Source organism: Pantherophis guttatus, chromosome 1 (assembly GCF_059756535.1).
Source record: "Pantherophis guttatus breed Tessera chromosome 1, ASM5975653v1, whole genome shotgun sequence".
NCBI classification, from domain to species: domain Eukaryota; kingdom Metazoa; phylum Chordata; class Lepidosauria; order Squamata; family Colubridae; genus Pantherophis; species Pantherophis guttatus.
Window position 1 is genome coordinate 72,975,542 of NC_142063.1, and position 15,070 is coordinate 72,990,611.

At 37.6% G+C, this 15,070-nt stretch overlaps 1 protein-coding gene across 2 annotated transcripts in view; it reads right to left on the bottom strand.

Annotated features, from left to right (window-relative positions):
• SUSD6 (sushi domain containing 6) overlaps window positions 1-15,070 on the bottom strand; it is a 59,121-nt gene that overhangs the window by 19,355 nt on the left and 24,696 nt on the right. For both annotated transcript variants that reach the window (XM_034417648.3, XM_034417649.3), the window contains exon 2: window positions 9,142-9,318. In XM_034417648.3, coding sequence (XP_034273539.1) covers window positions 9,142-9,262 — 121 coding nt within the window. In that variant the 5' untranslated portion in view covers window positions 9,263-9,318. The remainder of the gene's footprint in view (window positions 1-9,141; window positions 9,319-15,070) is intronic.

The window sequence follows — 15,070 nt, forward strand, 5'->3', positions numbered from 1 at the left end:
CCGCTAAGGGGAAAAACGCCACGATACATCACGTGACGGCAATGTGATGCCACAAGTTTGACACCCATGGTCTACAGAATACTGACACTGCTGCAGCAGTAAATTGGAGGTGTCTGACACCCATGGTCTACAGAATACTGACACTGCTACACCTACAAATTGGAGGTGTGTAACAAACTCTCAAACTAAGAGCTGAGAAACATATAGTTTCTGAAGTCAAAGTAACAGAAGGAGAAGAAACTGGCACTGAAAAGGTAAGGATTTGAAAAAGTGGGTGTTTCACTGAAGAGAACTGGAAGAGCAGGATTAAAGAGATCAAGCCCCAAAAGACATGAAATAGTTCTGATGGAGGTAGATGTACATCATGAAAGATTCTTTCAACTTAAATTTCCAAAGCACACCTGCACTTAAGAGCTGCAGCATCATTCATTCTTTTGTTCCCTTAGTAATCCTCAGATAACATTGGCAGGTCTCAACATTAACCTTTACTGAAAACAGAAGTGGTAAAAATTATAATAGATTCATGGATTTTGCTGCCATGCTATATAACACCTTTAACTATAAACTCAACATTTGATAGTGCCAAACTTTTGATTTACAATCTAATAATTAATAAGGATACCTAGTTAAAATAAGAGGAAAACATTGTTAGGAAGCAGAAATGAAATAAGAATGACTTATAATTCATTGGTAACAGACTCCAAACAACTGAAATAGCATGTATATACATGGACATCTTCAGATTGAGTACACAGAAATCAAATTGGTTATATATTATTGCAACACATAACTGGCGGTTTTAAGAACAAAAATGTGCCTGGAGCTGACTGTGGAACAAATCAAAAATTGTTCATGTGGAAGTTTCAATTTAAGCTCAAGAACAAAACCAACCAGTTTTCATGATATGATCTTGAGCATGTACACATATTTTGAAGGAGAACATCGGGAATCACTTTAAAGTCCTGAACCTCATTAACAGGAACTGAGGAATGAAATCAAAGTAGTTGTTTAGGATGGATGTGAAAAAAGACTGCCAAAGACCAAGCATCAAAAGAAAGTAAACTGGATGTCAGAACTGACGGCAGACACCACAAAGAAGAGAAGAACTTAACATTTCAGAGACCTGTTAGAAGAGACAAGGTGTAGTATTACAATCACATCAGTAAAAACATCAAGATGTAAACAGAAACAGAGAAAAGTCTTCCAAAAGATCTCTGAACTCAGAAAGAAAAGTTCCATACTCCAATTAGTATGCTAAACACACCAGTGGACGGAGTAACTGATTCAAAAGAGATCAATCAAAGATGTCAGTATAGTGATATTCTATACCAGGGGTGTCAAACTCAAGGTCCGTGGGCCGGATCTGGCCATTAGGGTGCTTAGATCTGGCCCATGGAGCCGCTCTGGAAACAGCAAAGGACCAGCCCTTGGTGCCTCTGCCAGAGAAAAGAGAGCTTGAGAGGGCCCATGTAGCCCTCCCAAGCTCTGTTTTCATTGGCAGAGGATTGCAGGAGGCTGTCCCAGCTGAAAACGGAGATTGGGAGCCGGTCTTCACTGGCAGAGCGCTCGGGCCATCATAGGCACCCACGACATGAGTGATGTCAAGCTGGCCATGCCCACCCTGGCCCCCTGAGGTCAAACACAACTCTGATGTGGCCCTCAATGAAATCGAGTTTGACGCCCCTGTTCTATACAATATCTACCTCCTACCTACCTACCTATCTATCCCCACCTTTATTATTTTTACTAAAGGAAACGAACATATCCAATATACCTTCCTTCTATTTTCGTCACAACAACTCTGTGGGCTGAGAGTGTGTGACTGGACCAAGGTCATTCAGCTGGTTTTCATGCTAAGGCAGGACTTGACCTTATGTCTCTTGCTTTCTAGCCTGGAACCTTAATAACCAGACCAAAATGGCTATTCAAACTATGTAGTTCAAACTATGCCAGTAAATCTGGAAAACAAAACAATGAGCTTTGATTGAGATTAGTCTATATAACATTATTAAGAAAGGAGATGGTATGCAAACAATCATATAGTACTCCTAATTTCACTATGTAGTAGAGACAGCAGAAGACTAGCAGAGTGCATACATGAACACAAATTAGCAGTCAGCATTTGCTGGTGAGTTTCCAGTTTTCTGGTGCTATCCCCCTCCCTTTGCAGGGAGGCTGGGCCTATTGGACTGCCCCCCCCCCAAGTGACTAATGACCCAACTGGTTTCCAGAGGGAGATTGCGGTTATTCCAGAAAACCTGCTTCTTGGTTCAATTGAAATCTGAGTGGCTGTGTGGAACAGCAAATAGTCTTTAGATCAGATTGCACCTGGGTGGCTTCTCTGTGTCCAGAGTTCCCAGTGTTCCTTGTAGTATATGATGGAACTGAGAGAATGTATACAGTCCAAGTGCCACTGGTGTAAAACATAGATTGAATACACCTGACATCAGCTAGAGCTGCTATTAGGGCTTTCCTCATGGTGATAAGGATGGTGAAATGTAACTATTTCTCTACTCTTATTGCAACTGCTGATAGTTGCCTGTTTTAGGTGACTCAGTCCCTTTGGGTGGCTGCAGATCCTGTCAGCCAAGAAGTATCAACTGGCAAGGATTAGATGGTGGCCTTTTTCTGTTGTAGACCCTCCCTTATGGCATATTCTCCCTTCAAAGCTTAGAATGGACCCAATCCTGCTGGCTTTTCACAAAGCTTTAAAAACCTGGTTATGTACCTGGGCCTAGGGCCCAGAATGTGTTAAAGGCCCTGTTAATTAGCTTTTCTATTAGTTGATTAATTATCATGGCTGCCGTTTGTACTTAATTATTTTGTGGATGTTTTTATTGTTTTACTGTGGGGTTTTTTTTTTTTTTTTTTTTGTAATTTTACAATTGTAAATCAGCCAGACTCACTTGGTTGAATTGGGCAGCTATAGAAATTAAATGAATGAATAAACAAATAAACAAACAAACAAATAAATAAATAATCCCATTTAAAGATGACACTAAGCTATCTTTAACAAGAGAACTGCATTTAGATCAATCTATTGTTAGAATGGAAGACTTTTGCATCACTATATAATTAATAGGGAATTACTAATAGTTACATCCTGGAACAACTGAAACCATACAAGAGCAGCTCTGAGTGGACTCTTCACAATGCAGTGCATTGATCAAAATCTTCAGAATATCACATGAAGTCACATTCTGGACTGCTAGGGGGAAAAAATCCCATTCAGAGCAGCCATTTAATGTTTTAAGAAACTTTCTGCAAGATTTTATGCTTCTTTATACAGCCATAAAAATTAGAACTTGTTCTTTCATTAAATAAAATCTCATATTCTAAGGATTACACAATGTCTATTTGAAGTTCATGCTTATTATACTTTAGGAGGGTCTTGCACCTTTCAAATGGCTCAGACTACACCTCTTGACTCTGTAATCAGTTATACTGTCTGGAAACTGTAAGAGCTATAGGATGAGTCATCTAGGGTGGAAACTCAAGAAATGCCAAAGATTATCAGCCACAAATTGTTGTAGCTGATGCTTGTGTCCTACAACAACTGCTTTATCCCAATCTAGGCGTCAGGGATATAATCCACAACCTCACCAAGGGCCAGCAGCTGCCTTGCTGGACACGCCTCTTCAGCAGCAGATGGCAAAAGTCAGCTGAGGGAAGCAGTGGGTGGCAGTGGAGTGCAGACTGGCCAGAAGGGCAGAGCTGGGGGCGGGGAATAGGTGTGTGTGTGGGGGGGGGAAGAGTTGAAGTGGAGCAAGAATGACAGAGCAGAAGGATAAGGTCCTTGATTAACTACAATGTGGCCCTCATCTAGAGACCACAATCTGTACTACCAGAACTGCTATCACTAAGTGGTGTAATCATGGGATGTTTCACCTAATACCATAGTTGCTTCTCTTAGCGATGGAAATTCTGGTCCCATTAAGGTTGTTAAGCAAGGACCATCTCTATTAAACAACTACATCTTTCTCTTAGTTTTTGCTACCCTGTTTCCCCCAAAATAAGACATCCCCTAATAGTAAGCCCGATCGGGCTTTTGAGCGCATGGCAATAAAGCCAAGTGCTTATTTCAGGGTTCAAAAAAATATAAAACAGGGTCTTATTTTTGGGGAAACACGGTAGTTCTTGAAGTATTCCATTTTGTCTCACACATGTTCTTCTTTCTTCGTATGCTGCTTTTACTACATTTAGCAGCAATTTTCAATGATAGTTATACAAAATGTCATACTCCTATTAAGATTATCATACACTTTCTCTAAACAAACATACAATAAGCTTTTCTCCCTCAGATTCATACATGTTTTTCAAGGATCTACTGAATAGCAAAACTCTGCCAGCATGAAGCTACATTTTACTTTTTAATTTGGTTCATGTCATTTTTCATATTATTATTTTAATCAGAAAACTGCCAAATATCTTCCCAGATGCTCTTTAACAAAACAAGCCCTCTGCAGTTCTTGCATTCGCTTTTGCTACCTTCTTCTTTCTACAGGGGAACAATAGCAATGTTCTCCTAATCATGGAGTATGGATGTAATCTCATGCACAGTTAAACAACTGGATTGGTCACTTCATAAACAAACCTTATCCATATCTTAAATGTTTTTCCAGTTACAGTACTTATCACATATTTTTAAACTTTTTTGGGGGGGGGACGCTTAACCATTTATAGCATTTGCCAATTTCCACTTTACAATATTTCACAAATGCTCCCATGCAAATGTATAAAATGCTCCTCCCAATATTCACTCACTTTATATTTATGACAAAACATTTCACATTTTTAAAAAAATTCTGTTCTCTTTGCAGGAGTCATGGATATCCCTAGAATACTTAATAAACCTCGCATTACGAATCTTTCACTGATCATTCTCAAAAGCAGTGAAGACCAGTGTGATGTTGTGATTAAGAATCTTGGAATAGGGAGATCGATGTTTTAGGCCAGTCTCATCCATGGGAACCTAATTGGTGACTTGGGCCCCAATTTATGGTATTCAGATGATATGAGATTATATTACTGGAATAAAATGGAGACCCTCATCTAAGATGCTGGGAACTCTTGGAAGAAAAGTGACATATCAATCAAGCAAACACTTAAATAATAAAATCAAGAAGCATGTTTCATCATTGGTAACTTTATATCCATTCACAGCAAGGTACAGAAGTTTTCCTAATTCCCACCCCAACCAACATTTCCATGGATAGAACATTAATGCAATGTTCATATTCACAAATTTTGTATATTAAAGGGGATCTCACGAAGACTTAAAGTGTTTGTTTTCTTTTAAACACTCCTTTTCTCCACCTCTAATTTTTAGGAATTTGAAGAAGGCTCTGTGCAGACCACACACGCAGAACCTCATACAGAGCCTTCATTTGAGTGGAAAATAGCTAACACTTGAACAGGTGGGAAAACACATTAATTGGCAGAATAAATTGCTGGGTTAAGCTTTTGCATTCAGTAGATGGATGTTTCTGTGTTGAAAAGTTATTTCCATTCCACAGCTATATTCTAGCTACACTGGAAAGATGTCTTAGAAAATATCATTTTACCAAAAGCCACAGCAGTATGGGGAAGATGGATAGAAAGAAATATCTTTTAAGCTGACATTACAGAATTGTTGTTCTCATCAAACTGCAATAGTTTTAAAAACAATTTTAATTGGTTTTAAATGGGATTTTAAATTTGGGGTTTTTATAAATTGGGCCTATCATTTAATAATTTTAATAATTTTTAAATTTTGTCTGTCTTTGTGTTTTTAATTAGGCTGGACACCGCCCTGAGTCCTTCGGGAGAAGGACAGTATAGAAATAAAATAAAATAAAATAAATAAATAAATAAATAAATAAATAAATAAATAATAAATAAATAGTCAGAAGATTAAGCAACATTCAGTCAGTTAGGCAGAAATGCAGACAGTGATCAGCTAATTAGTTTTGTTTACATATCACTTCTATAATTAAGATCCTATTTGACTTCATACAGAACATGCTTGTAACTTGAGTGGCTATCTTTATATTAAACATATAATATATGAAAGAGTGGAGAGAACAGCAACAAAGATGATTAGGGGACTGGAGGCTAAAACATATGAAGAACGGTTGCAGGAACTGGGTATGTCTAGTTTAATGAAAAGAAGGACTAGGGGAGACATGATAGCAGTGTTCCAATATCTCAGGGGTTGCCACAAAGAAGAGGGAGTCAAACTATTCTCCAAAGCACCTGAGGGTAGAATAGAACAAGAAGCAATGGGTGGAAACTAATCAAGGAGAAAAGCAATTTAGAACTAAGGAGAAATTTCCTGACAGTTAGAACAATTACCGTATTTTTCGGTGTATAAGACGCACCGGAGTATAAGACGCACCTTAATTTTGGGGGAGGAAAACAAGGAAAAAAGTATTTTACCTCTGCCTACCAGCATTTAAAGTGGCGCCGCCCTTCTTTTCCTCCTGCAAGCGAGAGGTGCAGGGACTACTCGTTTTCCCCCAAAGAGACCCCTAGCATGCTCTGGGGGGAGGGACAGAGCACAGCCTGAGGAACAAACCTCTTTGGGATGGTCTGAGGGGGCAGGAATCTGCCCTGCAGCTTTGGGGAACAAGGCGGGTGCCACGATTTGCGGCTGGTCACTCCTCTGACCCCGCTGACTTCACTCCCCAGCAATGTGAGGAGCTGCCGCTGCCGCCGCCTAACCCTCTCTGCGCCCAGGAGCCAAGCCGAGCTGAATGGGAGCCCCTAAAGGGAAACGTTCCTCCTTTCCAGCCATCGCTGCCCAGATTCCAAAATGCAAACCTCAAGAGTCGCGCTTCAGGTGGCAGCCAGTTCCCCTGCAATGTGCAGCGGGGAACTAGGTCCACCCTGGTCTCGTGCCTGTATTTCTTTCTGAACTATTCCCACTAAGAGGATTTGAAAGATAAATAAAACCAGGATATTATTAAATAAATTACCTATCTATCATCTAACACTCCACTCTCACACATTCAGCAGCTTTCATGGTGAAATGTACAAGAATAAACTGTTATGTAAGAAAACAGCATTTTTCCAAGAAAACTGACAAATCCGATATTTATATGGTACTCAAAATTTGATTCATCTCTAAGGTTATAGAGCCCATTTCTTGCTGTAGGTTACTTTTGCTGCCCATATACATGGAATTTTCATTTTTCTGAACCTCAACTAATTCCCAACAGGCTCTATTCCATAGAACACTCAGTGCCAGAGGGACCCCTAAAACCAAGTTTCTTTCTCACAAGGAAATCTTTTCCCCCCCTTCAGTTTACCTTTTTTCCCAGTGAAGGTTTAAATACAATATATATACAGGAGGAATATGAAAACTATGTTGATAATCTCATGAATGAGTCAGCTATTATCAATATTATTTTGAAGGGATAATCTTGATTGTAGATATTGTAACTAATTTAAAGCATTTCAACCACTTGATTATGAGCCAACAAGTCAGTGACAATTGTCAATTGGCCACACAGATTGATCTCTCCAGGATGATCTCTCATCAATGAAGTTGTTAAAATCTTCCAATTCTGTACCTATCACTGCTCTAATCAAGTCCATCTACCCTGCTGCTGGTCGTCCTCTTTTCAACTTTCCCAGCATTGTGGACTTCCCAAGGAAACAGGATTTTCACAATATGTGTCCAAAACAATGGTAATTTAAGTTTGGTTATTTGTGCCTTGAATATTAGATTGATTTTTTCTATTATCCATTTACTTTCTTTCTTGGCTATCTATGATGGTCTATGAAACCTTCTCCAACCCCAAATTTGAAAATACTCTATCCTGTTTCTTCAAAGTCCAAATTTCATTTCCATTATAAATATATTTTACATTTTTTATTTTTATGTTTCTTTATATATCATACACACACACACACACACACACACATATAGTCTATCAGTCTGTCTGTCTCTCTCTCTCTCACACACACACGATTTGCCATTATTTCTTTTACTGCCTTTCTGAAGTAAATGAATTTATATGGGAGAAAATACTTGGAAACAGTATAGAAGGACATGTAGTCCCACTGACTCTATCCTTTGGAGAGTATTCATGGAAATGTTTTTACCTTTATCTAACTTAACAATATGGACTGGTATTACTTACAAAGATGATTATCTTGATCACATGCAACAAATAATAAGGCCCACGCTTAAATACTATAAACCCGTGATGGCGAATCTATGGCATATGTGCCCAAAGTGGCACGCAAAGCCATGTCGCCCGGCACACACGGCCTTGCCTTTTTGTTTTCCGGGTTTCTGAAGCACATGTGCACATGATCAGCTGTCCTTCGTGCACGTGGCAGTGCTGAAAAGCGGTGTGCACATGCGCGCCAGAACCCGGAACTTTGGCCTTTCCAGAGCGCAGCCCCTTGGCGATGTTTCCGTGCGACCGTTTCGGCACTCGGTGCCGAAAAGGTTCACCATCACTGCTATATACTATTGTTTTAATCCAGTACAGGATTTGAAAATATGTTTTCCTCATCTATTCAATGCCAGTCTTGCATCCATAATCCTATTCAAAGTAGTTACCCTTATTACCAGTGGAAATCAGATCTCCATTTCAGATAAAAGCATGCAACCCAGTGGGACGCTCCCGCCAAGTAGATGATTGCACACATTCCTTAAAACTATAAAAAAAAGGTAAAGGAGTCCTTGCGGATTTTACTCTGCTATTTGTTGTCGATTATCAAGGACAGCGCTCATCTTTGTTTCAAGGCCATTGAGTCAGCATTATCTGAAGACATTTCCGCAGTCATGTGGCCAACATGACGTCATGAAGCATAGTTACCTTCCACCGAAATGGCACCTATTTATCTACTTACATTTGTATGCTTTTGAACTACTATGTTGACAGGAGCTGGGGTGAGGACGGGAGCTCATCCCATTGCATGGAGCTCGGGTCTTGAATCTAGGCTACCAGCTTTCTGGCTGACAAGCCCAGTATTTTAATCACTGAGCCACCACATAGTCTTCCTTAAAGTATATAGCTGCTTTAAATGTTGGCTTGGCTTGGCTTGGCTTGGTTTATGAACATTTTCTACAAGAACCCATTTGCCTGAATTATCACAGAGAAGGGCAGAAATATGCATGAAACAGATAGTAAGAATGTTACTTACATGAGTCCAATCCTTCCACCATACAGGAACTGAAGATAAAAAATGGAAAAAATATCCCATGACTGATCAAGACAAGCAACGATGTTGTGGTGCTCTTTGCTCCTACCATTCCATGGCACATCTTTTAGACACCAAAAGTTTTTAATGTTTAAAGTCAGATGGTGAATCCAGTTTTACCTTCAACAAAAAGAGAAAAATAAAGGTTAGATAAAACATCCATAGTGAAGAAAAGAAAAGAAAAAGATCTGAGTATTTTGAACCTATGACAGTGGATATATCCCTGCAACAGGATATAAATAACATTTCAAAGGAACACAAAACAGCTAGGAATTCATAAAAAAAGACAGCTATATTGTCTAGCTGTATTAGCACTCAGATAGACTGTACATAAAGCACTTTCCAAATGGAACTTGGAAGACTGTTTCGTTTTAAAGAAGTAATTGGCACATACCTGCCTTGTCTCAAGCCTTTGCTGAACCAGTTTTGTTTCAGTCTTTTAAAAAAAAAGGTTCAACTAGACAATTAGGATTAAAATATTAAAATCCTTCATAAACTACCTAGAAAAAAGACAGAAGACTGATGGCAAAGTCCTCAAGAGAAAGAAATGTGCAGATATAGGCTATCCAGTTGAAATGACTATATATAAGAGATAGCCAGGTAATAATCAAGAAGTAGTATCAAAACATCACAAACATGAATTGCAAAAGGGTGAAACTATTTAAACTCCAGGAAGTGACATCAATTCTTGTCTAATGATAATTAGATGCAAGCCAAAGGTATATGTCACCTTCTATATTCAGTCGTGTCCTAGAGCACTATTTCCTGAATTGGCAACTTTAAAACGTGTGGACTTCAACTCCCAGAATTCCCCAGCCAACGTTCTGGCTGAGGAATTCTGGGAGTTGATGTCTACATATCTTAAAGTTACAAAAATTGAGAAAAACCTGTCCTAGAGCAAAGATCTTCAGGTAGTCAATCATGTATTTCATATAACGTAAGTAATTCTATGATGACTTCACAATCAATCATTTTCATAATCAAAATTGGCATGTCAAACTAGAGATTAACTTTCTTAATTACTATTAAATGCACATTGGTATTCTTTCAAATGCTATGATATTGTAAAATAGACAATCTCTGAAGAGATGGAACCAATCTGAGGACCTGCTGGAGTGTAAGAGTAAGAGGATACCGACTGCTACTCAGACTTGACTGGTGACATTAAACTCAAGGGAGCTTGGGCAAGAGGAAAAGAAGAGACATTTTATCTTGTTTTGGAACATTAAATTGTAGATTCGGAGTTTTTTTTCTTTTGAAGAATGAGGAATGTAAAATCAAGGAAAAGTTAAAGCTAATCTCCAAATGATCCATTCAAACCAGGCAATGGGGATTTTTCTTCGTCAAGAAATTGTTATAATTCTAATATAATTGAATACAAGGAAAAGCAAGATAATTTCTGTCTCTGTGGGAAGAAAGCAGGGAAAAGGCTAGGAATTCAGGGAGTTGATCTTTTTTTCACAACCAAAGGAAGAAAGCTAGAAATCCACAGCAAAGTTGGAGAGACTCTTTACTGATGTTATCTCTCATCTCCACTGTGAATGTTGGTCAAGAATTAAATAGCTCTTTTAAAGACACACATTTTCAGAATATGCTCAGTGTGGTTTCCCCCTTTCACATATACTAATAAATCATGATTTTGCACATATTTTCATACACTGAATTCCATGGGAACCACAGTGGGGGAGGAACTCAGGCTTTGAGTTTGGCTGGCCAGCAGGAGAAAAAGATGCAGTATTTTTATAATCCCCAACATTGATTACATAGAAGCAAGAAAGGAACTATTGATAATAACAAGACTTTTGAAAGCCTTTCCATATAATATTGTTAAGTTTCAACTCTTAAAAAAATAGATTTTCATGGGTGTTTCACAACTATGTGTGTCATATCCTTCTCAACAGAATTCTTTTTATGTTCTGAATATGTGAATCTGATTTGAGAATTTTTATGCCACAGTAAACGCAATCTTTTTTTTTTTTTTTTTGAAAATAAATAAATGTGTTGTTCTAAATAATCCACATGGGTATAATTCATAGATTACCAAAATATTCCTGTCCAAGCAATTCAAGCATATGAGAATAGCCTAGCATGAAGAAAAATACATCTCAGTGCTTCAAGGACAATTTAAACAGTACAATAATCTATCAGGTTAGTCTGGAAACCTATTTGTTAATTCATAGATAAAACTTAAGATTTAACTGACTATAATTCTTCATAAAGCGCTCCATGGCATAGGACCTGGGTATTTGCAGGACCGCTTTCTGCCGCCGATAGCCTCCCAGTACACCAGTACACGCCCAGAGAGGGACTCCTCAGGGTGCCGTCAGCCAGGCAATGTCGGCTGGCAACGCCCAGGGGGAGGGCCTTCTCTGTGGCAGCTCCTGCCCTCTGGAACGATTTGCCCCCGGAGATACGAAGGATATCGGATCTCTGGGTCTTTCGCCGTGCCCTGAAAACTTTTCTTTTCCATCATGCAGGGCTGGCGTGAACCTCCTCCCCCTTTTTTAGTCTTTTTAGTTTTTTAGTTTTAAAATGTCATGGGGTTTTGATTGAATTGTTTTAAATTGGGCCAGTTATGTAATTCTTTTAACAATTTTAAATTTTGTATTGGCATGTGTTTTAGTTCTGGCTGTTCACCGCCCTGAGTCCACTAGGAGAAGGGCGGTATACAAATTTAAATAAATAAATAAATAAATAAATAAATAAATAAATAAGTCCACAATATTTCTAACAGAAAGGAGATAAAAGCTTGTAAGCTAAGGTCTTGGTTTTGAAAATTTTAGGTTGCTGAACAAGTAATATGAAGAAGTATGTTGATAGAATACAGCACCTCTCAAATTGTGGATCACAAGCAAATTTGAGAAGGGTTATAAATTTCTTTGGATTGCTACCAGAATTTCTTTACATCCTGCATGGATATGCAGAACATGTTGTGACAAGGCTTTGGGTGTGCATACTCAAAACCCGATTTCAACCAGAACTTACTGTGGTGCCTGGATAAAGAAGCAGTAGCACTATCAAAACATCTCTTGTTTTATCTCGATTTATCTAGCAAAGTGAGCAGCCAACACATAGTGAGCTATCTAGCTATTTATCAAAATCATCGACCAATTATAGTAGCACTGTAAGCTGGTGATTTCAAATGTGGCATCTAATATATCAGTGATTTTTTTTACAGCTGTAGAAGTGAAGTAATATTGGCGTTGGTAAGATTCAATATTTATTTATTTATTATTTATGTAATTTATATGCCGCCCTTCTCCCGAAGGCCTCAGGGCGGCTTACAAGAAGGAACAAAAAAATTACATAAACATCAGTCAATTTAAAATTAATTAAAATTAATTAAAAATTTAATTAAAATTATTAAAAATCACCCCTACGGATTCAGCCCATTTGGTATCCTTATTCATTATTTTAGATTTCTAATTTTTAAAAATGAAGAAAAAAGGCTTAGGCCATTACAGCATAGAAGAAAAAAATGAATATAATCAAGGGTGAGATTTAAGGTGATGGTGATGACCTATAAAGCCCTATATGGCTTAGGTCCAGGATATTTGGCGGACCACCTACAGCCAGCAACGATATCCCATCGTCCGGTTCGCACCCATAGAGAGGGCCTGCTCAGGGTGCCATCGACTAGACAGTGTTGGCTGGCGGCCCCCAGGGGTAGAGCCTTCTCTGTGGGTGCGCCCACCCTCTGGAATCAACTCTCCTTGGAGCTCCGATTAGTGCCTGACCTTCGCACCTTCTGCCATGAATTAAAAACTTGGCTTTTCAAATCCCTTGACCTGGATTGATGGGGTTTTAAGGGTTAAATTTTAAATTTTTTAGATTTTAGATTTTATTTTGTATTGTGGCTTGTGTTTTTATTATTGTGAGCCGCTCTGAGTCCATTGGGAGATAGGGCGGCATATAAGCCGAATAAAATAAATAAATAAAATAAGTACCAGAAGTATTAATAAACGTAATCTTAGGTCAAGAAAATATGATGAGAATTATATGTGTTTTTGGATTAACAAGCGTCCTTGTTACTGCAGAAGAACATTTTGTGGTATTTATCAGAAAATTCTATGAAGTTGGAATCTGACGTCAAGCCTGCTAAATCAACCTCTAGAAACAAATCATGAGACTTAGATAACAAAGCTCATAAGATTGTGGTGTTTTGTTCTTCATTCCAAGAAGAGAAGAGAGGAAATGGAGAAACAAAATGTGTGTCTGGTTAAATGTTAAACGCACCATTTCAAAATCACTTCTTGCTGTTTATCAAGTTGTATATACAGTAGAATCATGTACTGCAAAAATCCTACCAGAATTTTGGAGAGAATTCTTCCAGTAACTATTGATGTCATTAAAGCTATGTTGCAGGTATCTGATGAAAAAACAAATTTCAAGTGTCATTTTATTTCATGACACTATTTCCTGCTGAATCACAAAGATAATAGAGGATCTAAATGATCAACTGCAAAGATAAGCAACCAACTATTTTTCATGCAGATAGATGAAATAACAGAGAGCACCCAAGGATGCTCTCTTAATAACATGTGGTAGATTGGTTATTGAGGATACAATAAGTAAGGACCTCTCTTCTATGAAGAAATAACAAGAATAATTTAAAGTGAAAGTTCTTTTTTTAAAAAAAAATATTTTTGATAGAATTTTCTGAGAGATCTGCATTGACATAGCTAAGTTATATGGAGATATATAGACAGAATACTGGCTATATCAGGCTGTCACAAAGGACCTTTAAACTTTAATACGGCAAAAATTTCCTGGTGCTGCATGGATAAACTATATGATTAATAAGCAAGCTCTTTCTTCAGATTTAAGTTCAGCATTGGAAAGCATTCTACAAACAATTATATTGTGAATTATATAAAAATCAAGCCTGAGTGCTGAACATATTTCATGAATATTTTACTTGAGTTAAGCTGGCAGTTTTAGGGAAATATTTTGAACTGTGCTTTTGAACTGGGAAATGAACTTGATCAATATTTAATTGAGGAAAGATGCAGTATTGCACATATATTTATTGACTTTGATTTTAATGTGGACTTAGCATATTTAAATGACATTCTGATAGATGGAACAGTTGGGATTCCTAGCCACATGCCAATAATATTCTTCAATCCAATGACAAAATCATTTAAACTTCACCTCTGGAAGAGTGAATTTAGTAATGATGTGAGCTTTTTATTTCAAATCACCTTTTTTCTCAGTAAATTACACTTTCAGAAATATTTTCAAATATAAAGACAGAAATATTTTGACTGCTGGATTTTTAGGAAGGATATTTTATTTGGTGAAGGAGACCTGTTTATCATAAATACTAAAGTAATTTCATCAACGAACAGTTACCAAAAAATAAGTGTATTGCCAAGTGCACCTTTGACTCATACACGTCAAGAATATGAGTCTGTAATTGAATTCAGACATTCATCCCTGACTTCATAAAATATTGTCATAGGGAAGTCATAGTCACAATCCTCTTTGTTCCATTCCCCTAAACATGAGTACAGCGTTATTGGCTGTATTATGCCAAAATTCCCAATTATTTTTATTCTGTCTTAATGTTACTTAAATAAAAGTAATAGTCTTATCCTGGATTTGTCTGCAGATTGCAGAAATCTGGATTAGATTATTCTTGTTATCCTTTTCAACTTTAATTTGTTATTGTTGTCCTGATTTGCAAATTACACTAAAACCAAGTTTCCTAACTTGGATGAATAGAACTTCATAACATTTCATGTTTCTACATAGAAAACATAACCAAAGGAAGAGAAAGAAAAAAGTGGAGTTTTTTCAGAGGCTGTGTTTTATAGTCTTAAATAATAATAAAAAATCAAACTGTATACCTTAAATAAACTACCAGTAT